This window comes from Vollenhovia emeryi, unplaced genomic scaffold (genome assembly GCF_000949405.1).
Source record: "Vollenhovia emeryi isolate VEMERY1.0 unplaced genomic scaffold, V.emery_V1.0 DF939145.1, whole genome shotgun sequence".
Classification (NCBI taxonomy): domain Eukaryota; kingdom Metazoa; phylum Arthropoda; class Insecta; order Hymenoptera; family Formicidae; genus Vollenhovia; species Vollenhovia emeryi.
Genome location: NW_011967221.1, coordinates 2,905,217 through 2,928,477, shown reverse-complemented (window position 1 = coordinate 2,928,477; position 23,261 = coordinate 2,905,217). Strand labels below are relative to the sequence as shown.

Below are 23,261 nucleotides of genomic sequence, written 5' to 3'. Positions count from 1 at the left end.
CATTGGTCGGACGTCCAATCGATATCGCTTTTTGACGCCGCCAGACGTACACTAATCCAGCGATAATGCGGCGCTATGAACCTGTACAATCCGCGTCGCGTTTATCTCAATAAATATAGCACCTATCGCGCTGTAGGCTGTCGCGAGCAGACTGCGCGCCCATAGATAGTTATTTCTCTCCTCTAGATATCGCGCGGAATGGCGTACACTTACACGTCGTAGTGAATTGGTTGCTTGATAAATGTTTTACGTCACGGCCCGAAATGGCAGTTTTATACGAGGCGCTATACAGTATCGACTATTGTACCGTTATAAACGCTATCTCGTGCGATCTATCATTTTTTCCTCCCGCAAGAAAATAACCGCGGATACGTCTGCGCGATACGTACGCGCATTTAATTTTAGTACTGCTTATTGCGACAAATATTATCACATGCCGCCTAGAGAGTATAATAGGGAAGTCCAGGTTCAAACCCTGGCTGAGCTAATATTTTTCGCAATAAATTTTCCGTGTTAAAAACACGTTGACAGTTATGGTCAATTGAAAGTTTAATTATTGTTAGTCATGTACTGGCGTCAAATAATTCTTGATGCTATTTAATTTTAGATTCGATATGGTATATCGTCGCGATATTCTCTCTCCCTCTCCCTCCCCCCACCTCTCTCTCTCTCTCTCTCGGAGTTAATAATTCAGTCCTCCTCGGATTACCCGAGACAACACACTGGGCGTTACAGGGGAAACGGGAAGCGCCTTTCGCGTAATGCGTTATCACGTGTCCGCTCTTCCATTCAGCCGTCAATCGCCGCGAGAGTCATCGCGGAGTGCATCTCCGCCGGGGTGTATTGTGCCGAGCGAAAAGTAGCGTATAGTGACGGGAACCCGATCGAGGGCGAGGGAAGCGGCGCGTGGAGGCCGCGGGAGGGCGAAAACATGGGATTTTCGTCGCATGCATAATTTGTCGGGGCCCCCGCGATTGCGTCTTACAAGGGCGCCAGCCGCCGTGCTCGGGCGTGTTACCCGCGTGTACCGTGTACAATGGAGCACGTTACCACGCGTTGCTCGCGACGTATAGACGCCGAGGCTCTAATACAATTGCTCCCGCAGCAAGTTTTCCCCGGTGCGCGAGGTGTACGGGCTATACGCTTTGGTCCCGCGCGCGTCACGATGCTCGTACCGGATTCGTGCCATCGTAGCTACCAGCGGTGTACGGTTCACGGTCTACCGGCGCGCGGCGCGCCTTATTAATAGTTACACTTGGAAACTGCAACGCCGTTGGTCCCGTACACAGCGAAAGATTAACAATATGTGCTCCGTTCGAAGTTGCGCCCCGTTCGGGTGGAAGAGGCCCTCGACCGCGGCTGTTTGTCATGCGGGGCGAGGGCTATGCTTGGGAAGCAAAACACCGCCGCGCCCGTTGCAAACTGACGTTTCGGTTCATTAACACGTCGGAATATTTTCACGCCCGTGGTGTATTTGCCTCGGCATTATCCGTCTATTTCCGACACGCAGCTTTGCCGATTATTCCGAGAGATTTCCAGGTCGTCAGGCTCTTCCGCCTCTATTTCGCTCTATTTCTGCCTCTTTTAAGGGAACGCTTAAGACACCGCTCTAATTAAATTATGTAGTTAAATAGCGAAATGTATCCCGTACGCGGTTTTCCACCGAGGGAGCGCTCGTGCGAGGGAAGAGTAAAAGATATTACGCGTTGCAAATAAAGTACTCGCGAGCGAACTTCATGCACGGTCGGACGAATGAAAGGGGAGAAAAGCGGTTTTAGTGAAACATGGCTTATTACGTACGGTGGATGTTTTATAATAGCTCGTTGAAGCGCCATTTTTTAGCACTTGGGAAACACAGCTGTCGGTGCTTATGCGGAATAATATCAGTTGTCCTTTAACAAATCGCGCTGTCGCTTTATTATGTCTTCACCGCTACTTCTTCTTCACGTTTCATTTTGAAATTATAAATCGCGTCGCAACGTATGCCATTTATCTCCTCGTTTCCTTATAAAATAACAAGAAATATCGCAAGAAAGTAACCGTTTTGTTGGTGGACGTGGATTTATTCGTTCGATTCATTGCAAAATCACGTTTACAGTAGAATGTTTTATAAGATTGATAAGCTGCGGGATATAATCAGTGCGAGAAGCGTACAACAGATGAATAATGACGCGAAAAGGGATGATTAATGTATCTTCGGTTAAACGTGAACATCATAATAAATAATTATAAAAATGATCTCCTCTTTCATATTAACACGTGCTTTGGTTTAGTTTCCGTTAATTATGTTCGTTACCGCGTTGTCTTCCGTTCTTTTCCAAAAGAAAAATTTCGTCGTGCATGTCTTTGTTAATTATGCGAGCTACTAGCTTATATACTTTCCGCGCGCGGGCGCGTGTGCGAGAGAGAGAGAAAGGGGGGGGGGGAAGGGAAAAGAAAGTTTCGTCGTTGCGAAGGTCTGGTTCTAGTTTGAATATTATTTTCATAGACTGGCGCGAGAGTAAACTTTATACTGGCACAAAAATGTACCGGACTTCGTTGATGAGATCGCGAAATACGATTATGAAATAAGCGGAAACTCTGGACGATCGCGACATACATTTACGACCGTTATGTACCGAGTAAATTAACGACACGCGACGGTTAGACGAAACCCGTGGAATTAATTAGCGCTCATAATTGCTCAGCGCGCCTTTGCATCTCTCGACGTATCACACTGGCCTTTCTTGTCGCATTTCTTCTCGTTGTATATTCTCATTAAATTTACTCAGTAGCGATCTTATTTCAAACTGCTACTTTCATTCCCTCTCGAGGGACGTCGACGCCGTTACAGGCAATTCCGATACGGTTATACTTAATTAATCTCTCGAGATCTTTGCAGCTTCGAGTATTTTTTCTGCATCCTTTGTAGTTCTATTCAAAATTATCGAGTACTTTGCGTGCTTTTTTACGCTATTTTAATCAAAGTACGTTACTCCGTAGGAAAAAAAAACATCGTATTCTATTTGCTTTATTTTGTGCACGCGAAGAAAACGTGGAATCTCTGACGAAAATCAAGAAACATTAATATATATTTTTGTAATTTAAAAGCTATCGTATATATACGTGCAAGAGTACGCGGACAAATTAGCAGTAGACTGAAAAATGTTTACCTATAGACGTCTGTAAATGACGAGTGATAAATGATAAATCTCGGTGATCTTAAGATTCTCTTATATTCCTTAGTAAGTATATATTATTAGGGCTCTGTTGATAAACATTTAAAGTCAACGGCACACGATACTATTTTTCCTACTGGATTGCTTACGAGAGCCAATTAGTATTCAGCCTCAAGTCATCCGATCTAAAACTCTGCATCCTTATTGGCTCTCGTAAACAATCCAGCAGGAAAAATAGTATCGTGTGCCGTTGGCTTAAGTTAATAAGCGTAGAAGGGCAATAAGAGCCAGATGCTAGGTGTTGGCTGCGGATGTAAGATTAGATTTAATGTTTAACACAGCTGAACAAGTCAAACGTTTCGATCAACCAATGTGATCCTTTTCAATGACATCTAACATATAACAATGTGGATTATTTGTATCGCAACATTGATAGTCAAAGATAAATTTCTTACATTCACTTACCTGCCACGTGGGACCACGCGATACCAAGTCGTCTGTGATACTATGCAGACGCGCAGCCATAAAACGGCCTTGCATTGAGGCATGTATTATTAGAAGGCACGATGTATCTCCTCGCAGCTTTAGCATCTCCTTCGACGTATCAGATCGGAACTGATTGACGCTCAGGGATACACCCGGGTTAATTACGAAATCAATGCGAACCACAGACGCGGTTCTAAGCTGTCCGGTCTAAGCTGCCATTATAATTAATTAATTAGTCGTGTGAGATGACTTAACGGATCGCCGGAGATACACTAGGAAATTCCATTTGGCTAGAATGGCGGTTGAATCATATACGAGATGTTTCACGCGCAACCTACGGCGCAAAGCAAATAAATAATCGTGCTATGATAAAATCGACCCATATAAAGTCACAGATAATTATTATAAAATCCGTAGTGCGGATTAAGCCTTCTAATTGTTTGTTATCACCGTTGTTACGCTCCTTTTGAGAATTTGCATTCCGCATGGGTTGATTGTCCCGTGGAAATCAAGAAACTAAAATAAAAATGAAGTATCATTAATCGGCTGGTTAACAAAAATTGTGGAAGTTACACGAACAATTAGAGTAATTAACTTACAGCTTTGTGGGGTATTTTTATTAACCGAAAGCCTAGGCTATAATAAAGAATGCTATGTGTATACATATCCTCTATCTATATACAATAAACCGATTTTTTTTGCACGATATTTGATACACAGTTAACATTTGGCAACTTGGAATCGATTATTTCTTCTTCTTTTTCTTGGCAGGAATCACACTTAGTCTTTCACAATTCAAGAGTTCGAATGTGTTCGTTCGAATGTCACGAGATGTGTCCGCCTCGTAACGTGATATTATCAAAAACTCGAAGAGGCTAGATCACCGTTCGCAAAATCTTTCTATCGCGATGTCTTAAGGACGACGGACGCCGATGTCTTTCGTCGTGGATCGCGTTTCCTCTTAATTACGTTAGTGCTGATCATTAGAAACTATCGATACGAATAAGTGTAATATTGCTTGCGCAGCACTATAAAGACGAATTTCATGGATACACACCTGCATGGACACCGTGCATGCCGCGATGTTTCACGTATTTACAAAAAAGTGTCGCGCCAAGTGCATGAGGAGTCTCGGAATTATGAGGGCAATTTTTAACGGCGTAAAAAATCAGTCTTCGTACGAGAGATTCGAAGTTTCGAGAGTGAGCGAGGGTCGATACGTCGTTGCTCGGTTGCTCGTTTCGTAAAGCAGCGGAAATAAATCGCCGACAAACAGCCGGCGGTTTTCTTCCCCCGCGGTGTACATCGTAAAAAAGACGAAGAAAAAAAAAAACTCGTAAAGATTAATCCACACCGGTAAAATCTCCTGTCAAAATGCAAATTTTTTCGCGTACGTTTGATTTTCTCGCAGGCAGGTATTTCCTTGGGGCTCGCACGTTCCCCCAGTCTTTTGGAGTCTTGAATGCTGTGACGTATACCTCAGTATACTGACATTTGCCATTGCTTTCCTGCTGATTATGAAATTAAGTCACTCGAGGACGTTTATTTTTCTTCTCTTGGCGCGTTTACACCAGCGATCGGGGTAGAGAAGACTTGTGTTGTACGTAGAGACACGTATTTTTGGCACTTTGCTACGTCGAATTTCTTTCCTCCGTACACAGGATGGGCTTAATCGCGAAAATATTGGCGTCGCGATCACGTTCGACGATATATATGTGTATATAGGCAGCACAAAAAGTCTTCTACGTCAAAATGCTGTTGTTGTTGATTAAAAAACTTTACCGATTGCCGTGCTGTTTTGATTATTTGTTACGTAAATCGAATAGTGTTTGTCTTGTGGATTACGTTCGCGGAGTAAAACAAATTATGTCGGCTCCGGACAACTGGAATAAAATCACGATCGTCACCATCGTTCCATGTGACCGACATAATCGAATGGTTTCGGTTATTTGAAACGCGCGTTAAAAGTTCGAAGACCCGATACCACACGCGGCCCTCCCGTTTTTCGTCACTTGATCCGACGACACCGGAAGCGTCAGCGACACGACGCCTTCTCGTCGTTGTCCCCTCGTGCCGCGCGATTATTAGCTGTAGATATTGGTGCAGGTCGACACGGTTTTCATCTCGATGTCGTGCTGAGCGGTCTCTTTACGAGACTCCTTCGCCTTCTGCTACGAGCCGAGGGGCGGGGGCCCGATGTTACTGATGAAACTCGGACAGGAGTTCTCCGCCCTGTCGCCACTCTGCAGCGAGAAATGTCTGTAGGACATGTACTCCGGCGGGTTCGAGGACAACGGCTGATCTCGCTTGATCGTTGCCCGCTGCTTCTTCATTTTCATGTAACCCAGAACGGAGATCAGCACCACGAAGACCACGAAGCCCATGCAGCTACCCACGATCAGGCCCAGCCGTCTCGTGAGGATGTTCGCCAAACTGCCCCTGTCGCTCACATTGCCGTCGCCCGCTATCGAGTCGGGCGTGTCCAAAGTTCTGACCTCGGTACACCGGCTCGTAGGCGAGTTCACCATCACGGGCAACGAGGAACCCTCGATCACGTCATCGTGCGAGGCGTTCCATTGCCAGGAGCCGATGTCCTCCGGGATCGGCGTGCCCCAGCTGCCCAAGCCAAGTACGCAGATCAGGTAGCGCGTGTCAGATGCCAACTTCGTCAATCTCACCGAACGTGCCTTTGGATCTAGCAGCTTACCTCGGACCTGAAACCCCCGGCGGAAACGTTTCGCCATCAACACGCGCGGCCCCTCTTACTTTTGCGCCGAATATAGATAAGAAATGATTGTTCGCGGAAATAACGCGGCACATTTTAGTCTGTATAATAAACCACGTGCATCAAACGTTAGCATATTATTTTTAACATCGTGCCATATTCTATAAAGAACTATAATGTAAATGGAACGTTATTAAGTATTGGATAACTGGATAAAGTTGCAAATTCTGCAAATAGCTACATGAATCAATAATTTTACCAAAGTTGCATTACACGTTTGAAATAATATTTTTGAAACAATAGTAATATAATAAAAGCAATTTTATCTGAAAACGTGCAGCTTAATAATGAAATGTTTTACTTATAAATTGCTAGACAGCGAACAGTTCTTTTTAATTTGACATTTCCATTCTGTTTACTTTATTCAACGTAGCGTAAGGTTACGATTTTCCTCGCACAATAACAAAAACTCTTACCTCGTCGACGTTGTCCAAGGCGTGATACGCCACTTGGTATCCGTGGAGGCCGGAATGATTCCTGCTCTGCCACGATACCAGAACGGAGAAGGGCTGAATGTCTTGAATCGCGAGTTTCAGGACCAGCGGAGCGGAACAGAAGGCGTGGGGGTCAAGATCGAGGAAGACGAGACCTCGGAGCTCGGGTGGCTGCTCGCATCTTAACAAACCGCCCTCGACGTCACCGACTCCGACACCATTTCTTCCGCGGCTACGACCACCACCAACTCCGCTCACCAATTTCTGGTGGTCTCTCAACCATTCCCACAACTCTTGCGATTCGCAGCCACAGTGCAACGGGTTTTCTGCCAACGAGACCAGAACAAGATTTGCTATTTTTCGCGACTTAAAATACATATTCGATATTTCGAAGGACATCGATGGCGAGTCGATACTGAAGCAGCTTATTAATTAACACATTGTTAACCGGACGTTTCGTGCAGAAACTGTAACTGCCTGTGGCTGGCTATTTCTCGTACGAGCAAAGTCAATAGAAACTCAGTTACATGTAAAATCAAGCTACGACAAAAAGTGGAAACTAAACACACTCGCGAATCCTATAATAAAAACTTTATCAATTTTAAGCAAGAGATTAAGAAAAGTTTAACATGAAATTAAGTTTTAATAATTTAAATTTATCCAGTAAGCGCGAGAACATATTTGTAAGTTATATAAGTTTGAGATTTTTACAAGTATTTTCTGTATGCTGCTATTACTTTTAACTATAACGAGACTCTGTTCATTCTCCCTAGTTATTCACTGGAAATTTAATTCAAATACATAATTAAAAACTTATATATAATAACTGTAAGTATTATAAATTATAACAAATATAAATCCCATTTATTCTTCCGTGCACTGTAATTCACTAAAATTAATTACAAACCTCATACATTAACGATAATTAAATTTTATGATTCCAGTTCAATACTTTCCAATTAGCATAAAACGTATCAGCGTGATTCATGAATAAACCGATTAACGAGATGATATTTTACTGCCGTATGGTAATGTCTCGAGATTTTTTGTACATTTTGTAAAAGCAGGCATGTACATAACCGGCGTATATATTTGAAACAAGTTCCCGAGAAACATTAAGGCGGTAAGAGTAATCCAAGTCGGCGAATACCGAGGGAAATGAGTTTATGAGAAGTTGTTTGATTGTTTCAGTGTTGAATATTGATTCGAGATAAGGCGATACGTGACCGGCGATACGATTGATTTTCAAGTAGTAGTAACTTAATTCGGATCGATAGCCCCGCCGTATATATGTACGAAAGGAAACTTTCGTTGATTTTCTTTCGCTCGCGGCCTATGCCGTTGCTCTCGAGAAAGAACGAGCGCGTGCGTGCGAGCGCGAAATTAATTACAAACACTAGGCGTGTTTAAGTAGCTCACCTTCAGCCCGCAGGCTTCTTATTTGCGTTTCGAGTGGCCGGAAAGCATTCAGCGGCAGATTCTCCAAGTAATTTCTACTCAAGTCAAGTAGACGTAACTTCTTCAAGGGTCTAAATGCCTCGCTGGAGATGGCGTTTATCCAGTTACCATAAAGATGCAGCTCCACCAGGCTAATTAAATTCTTGAACGTCACTTTGCCAACAATGCCGATCTGATTGTAAGACAGGTCCAGTATTTGAAGAGACTTGAGATCCTCCGGGAACTCTTCCAGCTCTTTCAGACGGTTGTGCGTTAAATTGAGTATCCGTAAATGCTCCATACCCTGGAGTCTCTCCTTCGGCAAGATCTCCAGGCTGTTCATGCCGAGGTGAAGAGTGAGCAAATTCGGGAGGCTGCGAAACGCGCCCGGCGACACTCGCAGGATGCAATTCTGACCCAGATAGAGATGCAACAGCGCCGGGAAGGCCTCGAAATCTTGCGAGGTTACTATACTCAGATTGGTGCCGGATATATGTACCTCCTGGAGAATAGGATACATCGCCTCCGATGGCAGATCGTGGATTCTGTTTAATGGATTTCGCGTGAGATTCAGCCAGGCCAGACCGGGAAGATTCTGACCCGAGAGAGCGACCGCGGGTATCTGTCGGAATTTATTTTCCGACAAGTCGACTCTTCGTAACAAGGACGAGTGCGCGAAAAAGTTGGCCGGTAGAGCGTTCAAGTTGTTATGGCTGAGATCCACGGATATCAAGCGCGAGAGATTAGCCATCGCGAATCCGGACATCGTTTCGATCTTATTGTGGCTCAGATCCAACTCTCGCAGATGCCTCAAGCTGGCGAAACTGGCCACGTCGACGTTCAGAATCTCGTTGGTCGATAGCGTGAGGATCTCGAGATTAAGGGCGCTCGCGAGCGCCGAGTACGGGATATCCTGGAATCGATTGTGATCCAAGTGTATCTCCCGCAGTGACAGTAACCTGTCGAAGATACCCGGCGGGAGAGTACGCAGATGATTATGGTTCAAGTGTAGACGCGCCAGATTCCGATTCAGCACGAAGATGTTCTCCGGCAATTGACTTATTTCCGAGCCGTCCAGGAACAGGTCCTGCAGAGACGGCAGCCCGTTAAAACAGTGCTCCGTGATCTGGCTGAAGTTGTTGCCGGACGCCGCGAGTATCCGAAGACCGGGTACGTGCAGACGTAGCAGCGCCGTCGCCGTGAGGAGATTGTCATCCAAGTTGAGATCGAAGAGGTTGTTGAGCCCGCGAAAGGCACCGTTTTCTATCGTGGATATCGAGCAGTTCTTTAAGTTGAGCGTTTTAATCGGCAGATCTTCTTGAAAAACCGCGTCTTGCAAGACGGTTAGATAATTATTCGCCAGATCCAGCACCTTCAGTTTCTTAAGCGCCGTCAATGCGTAAGGATCGAGCCTCCTCAAGCCGTTGTCCTGCAGGTACAGTTCCTCGAGCTCGTGCAGCTCCGAGAACGTCTTCGCCGTCACGTGACTCAGTTTATTCATGCTGAGCTCGAGAAACTTTAGCGCCTGCATCGGCTGAAAAGCGGCGTCCTCGATCCTGGATATGGAATTGTTGGTCAGATAAAGGCGCTCGACCAAAAGGAGATCCCTGAAGAGAGGAGCTTGCAGGTGTGTCAGCTTGTTGTGACCCAGCCACATAATTCTGACGGACGCTTGGCCGCGCAGAGAGTCATTGTGTAGAACGGCCAAGCCGTTGCTGTCCAGCTGAATAGACACCAAAGAGCTTCCGCCGGAAGACGATTCTGAGGCGGACAGCTGAAAGACGTCGCCGAGCATGGTCAACTGATTGCCTTGCAGATTAACGTGCTGGAGACTATTCAGCGTTCTCAGCGCGCCCGTCTCCATCGAGGTAATGGCGTTGTTTTGCAGATGCAGCTCGAGGAGCGCCGGCAGCGGCGTGAAAACGCCACGCTTCACCTCCGTTATACGGTTATCCTGCAGCCGCAGCTCGCGCAATTGATGCAGTTTAAGGAATGTGCCCGGCTGTAACTCGCGGATCTTGTTACCGTCCAGGGAGAGCGACGAAAGGTTCTCGCAGTGCTCCAGGAATTCCCGCGGCACCTTCTCGATGTAGTTGTTACTCAGATGCAATTGCGTCAGCTGCGTGAGACTCGTGAGACCCTTGACGTCGATTCTACGGATGGCATTCTGCTGGAGATACACCACCGCGAGGCTGACGCTGCCGGCGAACGCATCTCCCGGGATCTCCAGGATATTGTTTTCCGCCAGATAAAGTTCCCGCAGTTCGGGCAGCCGCGCGAATACGCCGCCGATGTAGTGAATATGGTTATGACTGAGCTCGATCGTGCGCAGCCGTTCGTTCCCCTTGAAAGTCGCCACGTCGAGGAAGACTATTTTGTTGTGGCTCAAATCGATCGACTCTAGATCCTTCAACGACGAGAAGGCGTCCTTGTGAATGCTCTCGATGGAGTTGTAGTAGAGGGACAGAGTGTGAAGGATGGGACAGGGTCTGAAGCAGTCCTCGGCCAGTTTCTCGAAATTGTTACTGCTCAGATCGAGGATCAGCAAGGAGCTGAGGAGGCTGTAACCGTCGTCGGGCAGCTCCGATATCTCGTTCCACGCCAGCCTGAGCGAAGCTAAGCTCTCGAGTCTCCTCAAGGGAGCCATGGGAAACAGCTTCAACTTGTTTTCCGCCAGATCCAGATCGCTCAGGCTGTCCTCGAGGCCCGCGAACGCGTATTCCGAAATTTTCGATATTTGATTCCCTTTCAGGGTCAGCTTCATTAGCTTCAAACCGTAAAAGCAATAGGATGAGAGGTCCTGTATCAAGTTCGTTTCAAGGTCCAAGGCAGCGAGCTTTCGTAGAACGGCCAGTGATTTCTGAGGCACATGGGGCAAACGGCCGGAAACCAGTGCCAAGGATTCCAGGCTATCTTTCAAATTCGTGAAGGCGCCCTCGCTTACTTCCCGCAAAGATGAATGCGATATTTGAAGATGTCGGATTTGCGAGCCGGGAGGAAAAGCACCCTCTTTCAGTTCTTCGATGCCTTTGTCGAGCTCGTAAACACTCAACGACTGTACCATCGTGCCCGCGCCTGAAAACGATCGTAAAGGGCACGGCCATTAATTTCATTGAATCGCGAGATAACATAAACTTTGAATTTGGCAGCATTGGCTGATTGCACGTTTCATTAGTTTTATGGGGCGCATTAAAGAAAATGGGGTCTTCCCCAACCGCGTCAACTTCAGCCTTACGTCCAAACTACATGGAAATGTGAAAAAAGTGCACACGTCTTAGTAGTTTAGTATTAAATGAGGTGTTACGAATAAGTTTAACAGGGCACTCAATCGATAGAGCTGATGCTTTCAGGAATGCCGTTAAACACACTTGACGGCGTTTTAACATTCTAAGGAAAAATTACTACAGTTATTATATGATTACTGTACATTACTGTTAATATTAATGTATACGTTTAATAAAAATTTGGAATCTGATATATAATCTGTAAATTCTTTCACAGAGACAACTTATTTCAGGACTTCTTCAACAATAATTTCTTAAACATTAGTTCCTCATAGTATTAGAAAAACCTGCAGTTAAGTTACATTTTGTTCCTCCACCGTATCTTTAATAATTCTTCATTCTTTTCTCTTAAGCATTTAGCTTACCGCTCGTACTTAGCACGCCTTGCAGCGTGGTTCTTAGAGTCTCTTCCGTAGCGCCAGCGCATTCCAGAAAGAGACCGTCTTCAAAGTTATAGCACGGACAGCCCGTTATTATTTCCGGTGGCGGACATTCGGCTATCTGAGCAACAGCTTTAAATGTAATAAAATTCTGAATTAACAGAATCTGAAAGACCATCCTCGGTATCCGCCGCCGATCTACCGCGTACGGGTGATCTACCCGTCGTTGCGGATCTCGCGTCATCGTATCGTCACATCCGTAATTCCTTTTTTCGCCTGACAGGCCGCAACAAGCTTTCTGAAACATAAAAGTCACGAAAGAAATTAAAATCGAATATCACGTCATATAATTCGAGCGACGCGCGACGAGTCACTTGAATTCGCGTGGCAAAGACAATTCAGCAATGTCTTAGCTTTCTTTTTGTTTATTTCAGATATTATAAAGCCAACGCCTTTTGAACTAAACGGAATTTCGACGTTTTAATGAATTGCGACTATTCCATTTGTATATATTCGTGCTAAATAATAATTGAAAATGTTATTATCCTTGTAAAAATTTTCTTAACAAATATTTACAGCTGCCTCCGCCGTGAGAGATTCTTGTCTGAATAAATCCTCGGATAAAGTTAAACTTCGCCTGCCAGGCACTATGCAGCGCGTGTTGGAGCATGTTTACGAAAAAGTACGGCCAAGCTCTCAGAATAGTGCGAATAGCTTCCTTGAATAACAAAGAGTGCACGTCTTGCTAAGACGGAGGTGCATACGAATATACGAGGACATAAAAATTATTTGACTCCTATGAGAAAAAATTGTGTTATTTTTAGTCCCGTAAGACAGGCGCTTTTTTTCAATAATGAAGAAAACTTCTTTTGGTTAAAATAATTTTTAAATAACATAGCTCTGCATTTGTAAAAATGTAGGTACCTACATCAAATATATTGATTACGAACAGGGTACGGAAGTAACGCGTTATATTTTTTTATACTTTTTATATTTCGGATCTAGTTATAAAATACAACATACACTATATTTTCTTACATTTAATCTTCAGGCATTGATTGATATTCATAATCTATTATTATCATCATGGGTTGTTATATTTATAAGATAAGATTAAAAATTTTAATGAAAAACTGGGAGCACGATAAAAAAACTTTAGCTATATTTATACTTTTCATAGAAATCAAAACTTTTATTTACATTTTGAGAGTTTTATAATTTATCTCCTTAAATTTTTCATGGTTTTCCAACTTTAAAATAAAAACTTGTTTCATTAATATCTTTGTTAATAAAATAACTAGTACAAAAGTGGGTGTTTTAGTTTATGATTTTTTTATTTATTCTGATCTCGGTTTAGAATTAAAAAAGTAAGGAATAGTTATTTTTTAAGTAACGATAACGATAACGAGTTACTTTTGAAAATTAGCAACTATAACGGTAACTAGTTACTTTTAAAATGTAACTTTTCCGTCCCCGATTATAAATAATTTATAGCTGATTATATTTACTATTGTTTAAAATATTGGCTGATCTCTTTGATAAACTTCATTGCGATATCAAATTAAATTAATTGGTCTCGTCGATTCAACTATACAGAGATTGCTTTATAATCCATGATGTGAACATAATTCATGACTCATCTTTATGAAAGGTTTCATTAATAATCCGAAAATTTCATCTGCGACGAGTTGCTTTTTCTGTTATCGGCCATTTATTTTTGCATCATTGTATCCCAATGGTATCCTGTTACGGGCGATTAGATCGGAAATCGAAATCGGGACCTTTCTCTTGCCAAACGATTGCTTTTGCCATTAAGTTAACCAGATTCCACGCTGATGTTTTCACTTATTTACAATATGTACATATATATCATCCGCAATATATGTACATATATGCGTCACGGTGATTCGTACAATTTATAGAAGGAATATGTTGCCGACGACTGGCAGGAAAAAGTATATAGAAACAAACCATAATGATATTTTATATTAAATAAATGTTGCTCTTTATCCTAATATAATGTATTTATAATGTGTAATAAATGTTTTTTCAAATAAAGCCATATGTGTGTATACGTTGCTTTTTGCATAAATTGATTCCTTAACTTATTATGTGTACGAACGTATAGACAAGTTTATCGAAAAATTAATAATTTATGAAGTATTTCATATTTTATTTAGACTTTACTTCGCGCAAAAACTATTGTACATAATGTTAGCAACTTTTTCGACCACATTCAAAGTTTTACGTAGTAGAAAAAGTTCGATACACAGAACTGCTGTTACTGAATATAACATGACACGAAGTCGCATGCACAAAGACAACGTTCTTAATTCGATAGTATCTATCAAGGGAATACTATTCAAATAGGCGGCGACGTTGTCGACGATGCTAATGAGTTTCTGTATGGATGACGTTCGAGTAGGGACCCTGTAATCAGAGACTGGCCATAAGAGTACGTCAAATTCTTGCGAGTGAGAGAGGAACATAGGCTCTCACTCTTCTACGATGGACAGCCTATGTTTCTCTCTCACTCGCGGGAATTTGACGAACTCTTATGGCCAGTCTCTGATTACAGGGTCTCTAGGCTCGAGTATATTGAAAATACACGCGCGAGAGTAACTGTCCATAAATTTATTATCTACGGAGTTGCACGTTTCCCGTGTAACACTAAATAGAAACTGTATTATATGACGTTATCTGAGCATGATAAATACGTTTCTAAAAGATGGCAGGTCCTCTATCATATTTTGTAATCGGAAATACATCAAAATTACACTGCCGCGCTGATTGTAGAGGTACAATAAGTAACCTCTCCTTATAATGAAACGGACTTCAAAGGTGATATATGTTATGCAGGAAGGACGAACGCCCATAAAGCTCTTTACGCGTAATCGAGCGGCGGGCGGCGACCGATCCAGAAATCTGTATCACAAAGACGGCGTCTAGACCGAATCGATTTTTCGCGAGCGCCAAGTCGCGCGATATCGCGCCATTCACGCTCAACTGAATCCACGAATGCCTCTTCCTTCTGACCCGGCTGGAGGATCGAAAAGCCTCAATAGGGGCACACCAATCTCGTCTACATTCACATCTGCGCTTCCGCGAAGCGTCGACGAACACCACCTTTACGATCGAGCGGTAAAACACACAGCAAGAGACGTTTCACGAGACGTTCGTGCCAAAGGCTTTAAAACTCGAATCCGGTAAGGCGTGTGTTGACTCGCCGGAAAGCACTCGGTGAAGATCACCGAAGAGGTCCCTCGCAAAATATGATTAGCTAAGTCCGGAGAGACCTGGATGCGCGCATGCCACACGATCCGGATACGCTGAGAAATATTTTGGGAAATAAGCTCAAGTAACGGGCCGTTGAGCCTGATAATTTAATGGCCTAAATACAATCCAAGTCAATACATAAAAATTCGCTATTCGTCACATTTAATTATAGTGACGCGAATGTATTTATATTATAGACGCAATGAATAGCGAATTTTAACGTATTGGCTTAGATTTTTATATTATTAAATTATTAAGCTCCACATCTCGTTATTCGAGTTCCCATTTTATAAGATCGACTCGCGGGAGCCTCGTGATTTCTGTTAATTTTCATTTTGGGAATATTGTTTGGGGGAGTATTCGTCTGTCGGAAACGTATTGTCAGTCTCGAACGTAGAACTCCTTGGCAAATGAAGTATCTGTTAAAACGACAAATAGCAATTCCGCTAATACACACGCACAAACACACACGATAAATACGCTTACGCACGAGACATATCCACGCGCGAAGCGACGTTGTAGCGGCAGGGAGGGTAAATGAGGCTCCGACTTGGAAGGGAATCGTATCGGATCTCCTCTCATTCTGTTTACTATCGAGCGAGAGAGTCAACGCACTCCGATTATTTCGCAGCGAGCGATTAAGGGCGGATTCACTTGGAATTCAAGAAACGTTTTCAATTTGAACATTAATCTTCGTAGAGAAACGTCGGTTCAGCGTTATATCGGAATCCCGGTTGTAGCTATCTTTCCTTAAGTATTTCGATCGAGTGGCTGGGCAAACCCAGTGGCCACGGTATACCTTTCCGGTTTCTATTCGCCCCGCTGATCTCGGGGAACATGTTGTTCGCGGGGTATACACGTATGTTGCATTCCTGGCACGATCGCCATAAACGCTCCGTGCACCGGGAATCCGGTGTACGACGCGCCATTAGTAAGCTAAGATATCGCGATCGGGCGAAACTTCTCAATTTCGGCTATCGGCATATAATATTGATAGAATTAAATCGCACGGTGGTAAATTGATCAGCGATCGATTTTAGCGCGAAATGAACGCACTTTCTTTACGACTATTCTACTCTCCGAAAGTCAATCAGTACTTCAATCTAAACTAATCACTACACTATAACTGCGATTTTCAGTGGTATACTTATAATTGTAAATCAGTGGCTATTCACTGTTTTCAGTGATAATCTACTGACTGACGTTCAGAGAGTAACGTCATTAGATACACCTCAGATAAAATTTTAATTATTTTCCTATATCTAGAGGAAAGTACCCTATTACGTTTCGCCATAAATTTATTGCCGTTGGAGTGAAATCTGTTTAGTGGAAAATTGATCGTTAGATCGTATAATCGTTGCGAAAACAGATTTGCCATTGAGTTTGGACGGTGAAAATCTACTATATCACATTAGAATTCTATCCCATAATAGAGGACTTTCCCCTACTTCTATTTCGTACGTAGATTCTTGCATCTGTATAAAAAGGCATCTTTTATTTTACTTTGTTGACAAACGCGAAGAAGAAGGAGAGGGAGGGAGGGAGGGAGAGAAGAGAGAAAATTCAGCCCGTATGTCGACACCTGTTTGTCGATCAGCAAGTTTAAAGTTACTAAAGGATACCACTGTGTGAAGAAGGAATTCGTCTACTCGCACGAGTGGTTCAAAGCGCGCTCTTTTCAAGCCGATGCGACAGAGGATTATAACTCGCCAAGAGAAGAAGGTAGTTGAGAATTCAGTAGAAAATGCGCTTTACGAGACATACATCGTTTCGATCCAAGTGTACGGCTATATGTGTACGTACTCCTTGAGAGCGTACTCAGCGCTTCATGCAACACCAGCGGTAATAAAGCGCGAAAACGTTTCTCCGCTGCTTCGTGGCGTTGTTTTAACGCGATGAAAACAGTCGGCGCACTTCCGCGCGAGGAAAAACGAACGTGTCTCTTTCAACACGTCCATTTCCCCGTCAGAACCTCTTGCCCTGCCCAAAAGAAGTTTCAGCAATGGAATTAAAAGGTTTACGTGAGACTAAAAACATTCTTCTCGTTTCCCCCCCGATTCTTTGTTGAGTTATTTGTCACTTTGTCTCGTTATATTTTGCATCGACTTGGCGGCGATAAAAATTTCTGGTGAAAATATACGCAGATATGTAGATACGAGATATATGAATATAGTTTAAACTTTTACAAGACATTTCTTTTTAGAAGAATACTAAAATATTTATGTTGCGAGAATTTCGTGAAAATTTCATGAGAATTTCGTGAAAATTTATATTTACGTTACATTTGCAACGAATTTCGGCTTTTGTTTTAAAGGCACAATAAAATGTTATTTGTTATACATAGAATAATATATAAAATATGAAAATATAAATGTAACATATAGAATAATATATAATGTGTAAATATATTTCATCAAACAAATATAATTTGATTTTATAGAATGCAGTTCATTAAAGATTGTTATTAATAAATGTTCACATTGTGAATTTTATTCCCATAAAAAATTTCTTTAGCAAGCGTTCGTTATTGTTAATGATCTCTTCTTTTCTGCTTTTATTATGTGATGTCCTGTCTTGTTCAACGCTGCTCTTTTGAACGCTCAGTCTTCTCGGTTTTTGCTATTTTAAACACCTTTCCTTTCATTCCTTATTTTTCTCTCTTTTTATTTGCCTGTGTGTGACGGATTTACTTTGAGAGCATTTTTATAATGGAAAAATATACGTTGTCAAGTAGCTTCGTATCTCGGCACAAGCTTAGTTTACCTCTCTGTAATTTCATGTGAGGCATTTTGGAGATTAGGCGCTGGTGATAAAATTAGTTCTGAGCTAAAATTTCTACATTTTGTCAATCGATGTCATGGTCGATTTCAAATTGTAGTTTGCAATCGTTGCAATGTATTACGATCCTTGAAAATATTTTCCTTGCATTCGATCACTCTCGTTGTTAACCAACTCGTTAACATCCCTTCATTAATTTACATAAATCGTTTTAATGGTTTACCCCATACTGCGGGGCCGTTATTTGTCACGAGAACTCTACAGTTTCGATCGAATTTCGTGTGTTACATCGATCTCGAAATAATAACACATCGTTTGAAACTATGCTTCGAAAACATAATGCTGTTTTGCTTTATCTAGGCATTTGTACGGCGCAACTTGTGAACTTCATGGTTCAATTAGCAGCCGCTCTTTTCGAGACCCGCTGTCAACAGCATGTATGCGCATGCATATTAATCGCTTGATGAAGATGCCTCGGTATCTAGTAGCTGCCGCGATCGGCCTGTTACCGAGGCTTTCTCATCAATAATGTATCGATATGACGCCCGTAAGTAAATATTACAAGAAAATTACTACGTTGATTAAATCGTTATTCCAAACAGTTCTCACTGTAATAAGTTTTGCGTTCAACAAGCGGCGCGGTAAAATAGCTTCGCGAGATTAACTCGAACACTCACGATTCCTCCCGGCACGTCTCTGCGTTATTTAAGACAGGAGAGTGATTAATTCTTTGCGCGCGGTGGCGGTGTCAGTTGAAACTGTACTCGGCACTGTTTTTACGTCGTATTTCCGGCTATTGCATCGTGCCTCTCGTCGTAAACTGCGCATAATTTCAAGAATACGCCACTACCGCTGCCGTATAAAACCACGGCGCGGCACAATATGTAGAGATAGGGGCGGGTGTCGTAAAACCCGGTGCCAGTATCCGCGATATATTTCTTCGCGCGTACGTCTCTTCCCTCACGAGTGCCGACCGCGCCTTGAGAGATTACCTACCCCTTTTCTAGCGGAAGCGCGGCTTTCACCCTCCGCCACGCGCGAGCATGACTTGCGCCCGCGCCCGGTGTGTTTCGTGCATTCGCAAAACTTGTTTGCCGCGTATTACATTCGGCGGTTAAACGTACCGTGAATCCAGTTCGTTTATCGGTGCGCTCAAGCGATTTGATTGCAAATCATGCGCGGAACTTTGGAGCGAAACTCTTTCATCATGCAGACACGCGCGCACGCCCCGACATTTCCTTGATGATCGGGACGCGAATTGGAGATTAAACGTAACGCGTTTCGGGGGAACGGTATAACGAGCGGGAATACAGGCGCGAGACAGTGAGAAATGACAAAGTTAATGAGCGATATCAGAGATAAATCACCTAACGGATAAATTCATCGGAAGGCATTGTGACTATATACAGGCGACAACTAGCTATCCGATCGTAATTGATAGAAATCTGTGTAATAATGCGTGAGCTGTCGTAGGCACGAATAGCGCTTTGCGCGGGGTATTAAGGTCAGGCAGGCACATTTGCTGGGACGACGCGATAACAACCCTCGTTAAGTTTGATTGGCACTAGCACAATCATTTTGGCAATTAGATTTACTATGAATATATTAATTGTCATTAAACCGCATTTAATTGCAAATATGTTCTCATTGTAGCGCAATTACGATTTAATTTTATGCGACGTACGCTTTTACCATTATTTTATTTAATTAATTCCCACGCCGGTAAATTGCGCTTTGTTTGTAATGTCACATTTGTCTACGGCGTTGGCTCTTGATCAATACATTTATTTGTACATGACACGGGCCAATTTGCTTGTCGAATTTGTACAAAGGACACGCGGTGTCTTGTCGGAAGTAAAAAAAAAAAAACCTGGATCCACACATTTCCTTAAATGAAACTTTTTCACAAAAATTCGTTACTTATCGCGGTCATAAATGACCAGGAGATACGCGCAGTCAGTTTATCAACGAAGTTGAGCGTGAAGAGGAATATAAACATCGCGGGCGTAGCCAAGAATCCAAATAGAATCGAAAAGGTACGGCTGACGCTGGTATAGTAAATGGAGCGCATCGACATGTGCAAAATTCACTGTTAAACGGATAATCGATTTTCTTAGAGAGATTCTTAAAAGGATTATTTGTCTTGTTCGTATACTCGCGGTTTATGTCGATAGTGGTGTACGAGTTCTCATTCAGGAATATTTTCTTTGTACATGGTGAATGATAACGCGTTGCCCCAAGGGATGTTACGCGGAGTATCTTTTCAGTCGTTTTGCAGCGGAAAACTTGCTCCCAGTACATGTATGTATGTATGTCCCACGTACTTCGTATACGGCTAACGTACTCCGTATATTATGTGCTTATCTTCACGAAATATTATCTTCAAGTAATTTTGAGTGCAAACAAAAGAGCACAATCATCAAATTCAACCCATGACGTTTTCTCTCATAATATAATTCATAATCTCGAAAGTGCACTGCCCGTGTTTTTTTCAGATTTAAATAAATTTCAATTTAAATAAATCTCGAATAAGCAAGCAGATTTTTGCCTTTGGAAAGAAAAGGAACGGCCGTAGCGTTGGTTATTTAACTTTAATCGGTATTTACAATCAGATATGCGCTGCTTGCAAGATGAACATAATAACGTATTTGTCAGAATCAGTCGAGTAAATACAGTTTTAAATCGACAACTATTTAGTTAAATACGCGCCTCACGTTCATTTCGTCGGACGGACTTTCCTTAAAATGGTTGATCTCCCTGCAGGATTTCTTTTGCTCACAGAGATCCGACTGCTTGCGGATATTGCTTCTCTGTGCATCGCCTTTTAACCGGTTTACCTTGTTCCTCAGCGAGAGGAAAAGCAAAGCCGGGCTTGCTAGCATCGAAGAAGCTACCAATTTCCGCAGCGCCTATCCTCTCTTTCGAACGTTTTCACTTCGAGGATCTCCGCTAGAAGTGGCTTGCGAAGAATCTCTGAAACTGGTGGGTTAAGTGAATTCGGGGTGTCCTGGTTCGGATTACCACCTTCCAATTTTGCCGTCTTCGGTGGCTAACGGGAGCGCGAATTCGCTTTAGATCCGGGTCCGCGATCGCCCTGAGATTTGCGTGATTCGAAAGGCAGAGTTTATCTAACTTTGCATTATCAGCCGGGCTTACGCGGTTTGATCTTGAAAAGGAGATCGCGCGCTCGAGGGAGATTTTACCAAGAGCTCCCTTTCTGCCGATATACTCGATCGCTTTAGATTCGATGGCACTTATTCCTTCATGAATAATTGGTGCTTAAAAATAACGAGAGCCCACAAAATATCTTGCGCACAAAGTGCTCCGTTTTCAATAGGTTGTTGCTCCGTAATACCGCCTTGTAATTTATGACAAGTGTCACAGCGTCGTTCTTGTTATCGTCCACGTAAATATAGTATGTCATTTTGCAATTATCCGACACGTGCATTCACGTTTCATGCGAATATAAATTGCGTTATACAAACGCGTGTGTAAAATAAGTTTCCGTTATAATCAATTATCAGTCAGTCTTTGTATTAGGGATTAGTGTCATGTAATATAGCGGTAGCAAACTTTAGATGTAGCTTTCGAGCTAACGTGAATTCATGCGACGTCTTGCGTTACATATTCACATCGTAGTTTCGAACAAGTTCTGATCTGTTCTCTCCAAAATTATGCGAAAATGGGTTACGATACTTCGCGCGCAATTTAGTATATATACGTATCCACATATCACTCACATATCTCATTCAACTGAGACGCTAGTTATCATATTGTAATTGTCAACCATTTTTTTTTCGAAGAGACTTTCTCTGCGAATGAACTTCGTTCATCTCCATTCGTGTAAATTAGCGAGATCCGTTGCAAAGGGCGAAGAATCAGTTAAGTTATTTTTTCCGATGTGAAAAGAAAACAGAAGTCAAATTGCAGGAAACTAACTTAGAGGGAGGACTCCTGCCAGTTGAATTAACCGAGACGAGAGTACGTTTCGCATGTTTCTTCTGCCCGAGAGCGTGGCATTCGTCTGGAATACCTCGATTTGGAGGACCCCCCAAGACGAGTATAAACGTGATTTGAATATTTCAAGCGCCAATAAGAGAAGAAGCCACCAAGTTCTCAGCGTATCTGTCGTCTTATGAATTATTTTTTTTTCGGTGCCGTCGAGTGCAACGGAGAAAGAAGTTCGGATGAATATTTCATACGCGGAATGTTTGTCAGACTATTTTGCATGGCATCGGTCGATAAGGAGTAATTATTTCTTTTCGCGCGCCATTCGACGAGCATTCGACATTATCCGCTAAAGCCCTCGCAGTAGAACCTGCTTACGTCATCGTCTTTCCGGTTATGATTATTCCTCGACGATAGAACTAGTACGCAGAATGCTGACGGGAAATACATAGGTTTCGCGTACGCGGAAAGCCATTCGATATCCGCTTTGTAGTTCGACACAGTGAACGTAAGGGATGCATTCGCCGTTCGGCGGCGAATCGATGCCGCGACGAATACCAAATACGTTCGTTATGTCACACGAGCATGAGCTTGGGCGACGCGCCCGTAAACTCCCGGGCAGAGACGATCGGTCCTTGCGGAAACAAATGTATGATATTCCGGCGAAAAGCGGGGCCCTCGATCAACGAAACTGCTATGTCTCGGGACAATCGTTGGTTCGTAGAGGAGGTTGGGAAGCGGATGAGCGAGGATGGGGCGAGGACCGCTCTTGTGAAGACCGGATTCCCTGAGTATTGGCACATACGTAATCTCCTTTCGGCCTCGTTTCCGGAAATCGCTGATCTTCGAGGGAGCATTCCTTCGTACATCCCCGTTCGCCGGGTTTGGGTGACCGGGGATCCTCATGTGAAATAGTTTCGCGGCGCTCCGACGGGATAGAGCTTCCGAAAATTTACTGCTCTCGTCGTACGTGCTGTAACTTAGGGCAAGGTCCGGGAAGAGACACTCGCGAAGGTGGAAGTAGGAAACACGTTACCCGCTGCGCCGATTTAAAGTTGAAGAGCCCCCTCGATTCCGAGGCGATGACTCTTCTCAGGATTCCTGGTGCCGTCGTTTCTCTTTATCGCGCTCAACCGTAAGTATAAGTATGTGCCGTGTGGTTTATGTTGCAGATGTGTACATATGTGTAACACAGTGTACGAATATTATACGCTGGCTTGCCATGAATTTCCCCGAGACGTGCTAAATTTACGCTGCGTTGCGCGGAAGAAATCAATAGTGTTGCACAAATTTTT

General features: G+C 43.2%; 1 protein-coding gene across 3 annotated transcripts in view; it reads right to left on the bottom strand.

Annotated features, from left to right (window-relative positions):
• Positions 1 to 3,559: 3,559 nt before the first annotated feature.
• The window catches only part of LOC105566385 (chaoptin-like), a 91,767-nt gene continuing 72,065 nt past the window's right edge, over positions 3,560 to 23,261 (bottom strand). For 2 of the 3 annotated variants that reach the window (XM_012020334.1, XM_012020335.1), the window contains exons 3-6: positions 11,950 to 12,262; positions 8,283 to 11,375; positions 6,846 to 7,189; positions 4,235 to 6,358 (exon numbers count right to left, since the gene is read on the bottom strand). In XM_012020334.1, the coding sequence (XP_011875724.1) occupies positions 5,816 to 6,358; positions 6,846 to 7,189; positions 8,283 to 11,375; positions 11,950 to 12,208 (4,239 nt within the window). In that variant the 5' untranslated portion in view covers positions 12,209 to 12,262 and the 3' untranslated portion in view covers positions 4,235 to 5,815. Of the gene's footprint in view, positions 4,161 to 4,234; positions 6,359 to 6,845; positions 7,190 to 8,282; positions 11,376 to 11,949; positions 12,263 to 23,261 lie in introns of those variants that run through there. The other variant, XR_001009275.1, reaches the window with a different exon arrangement.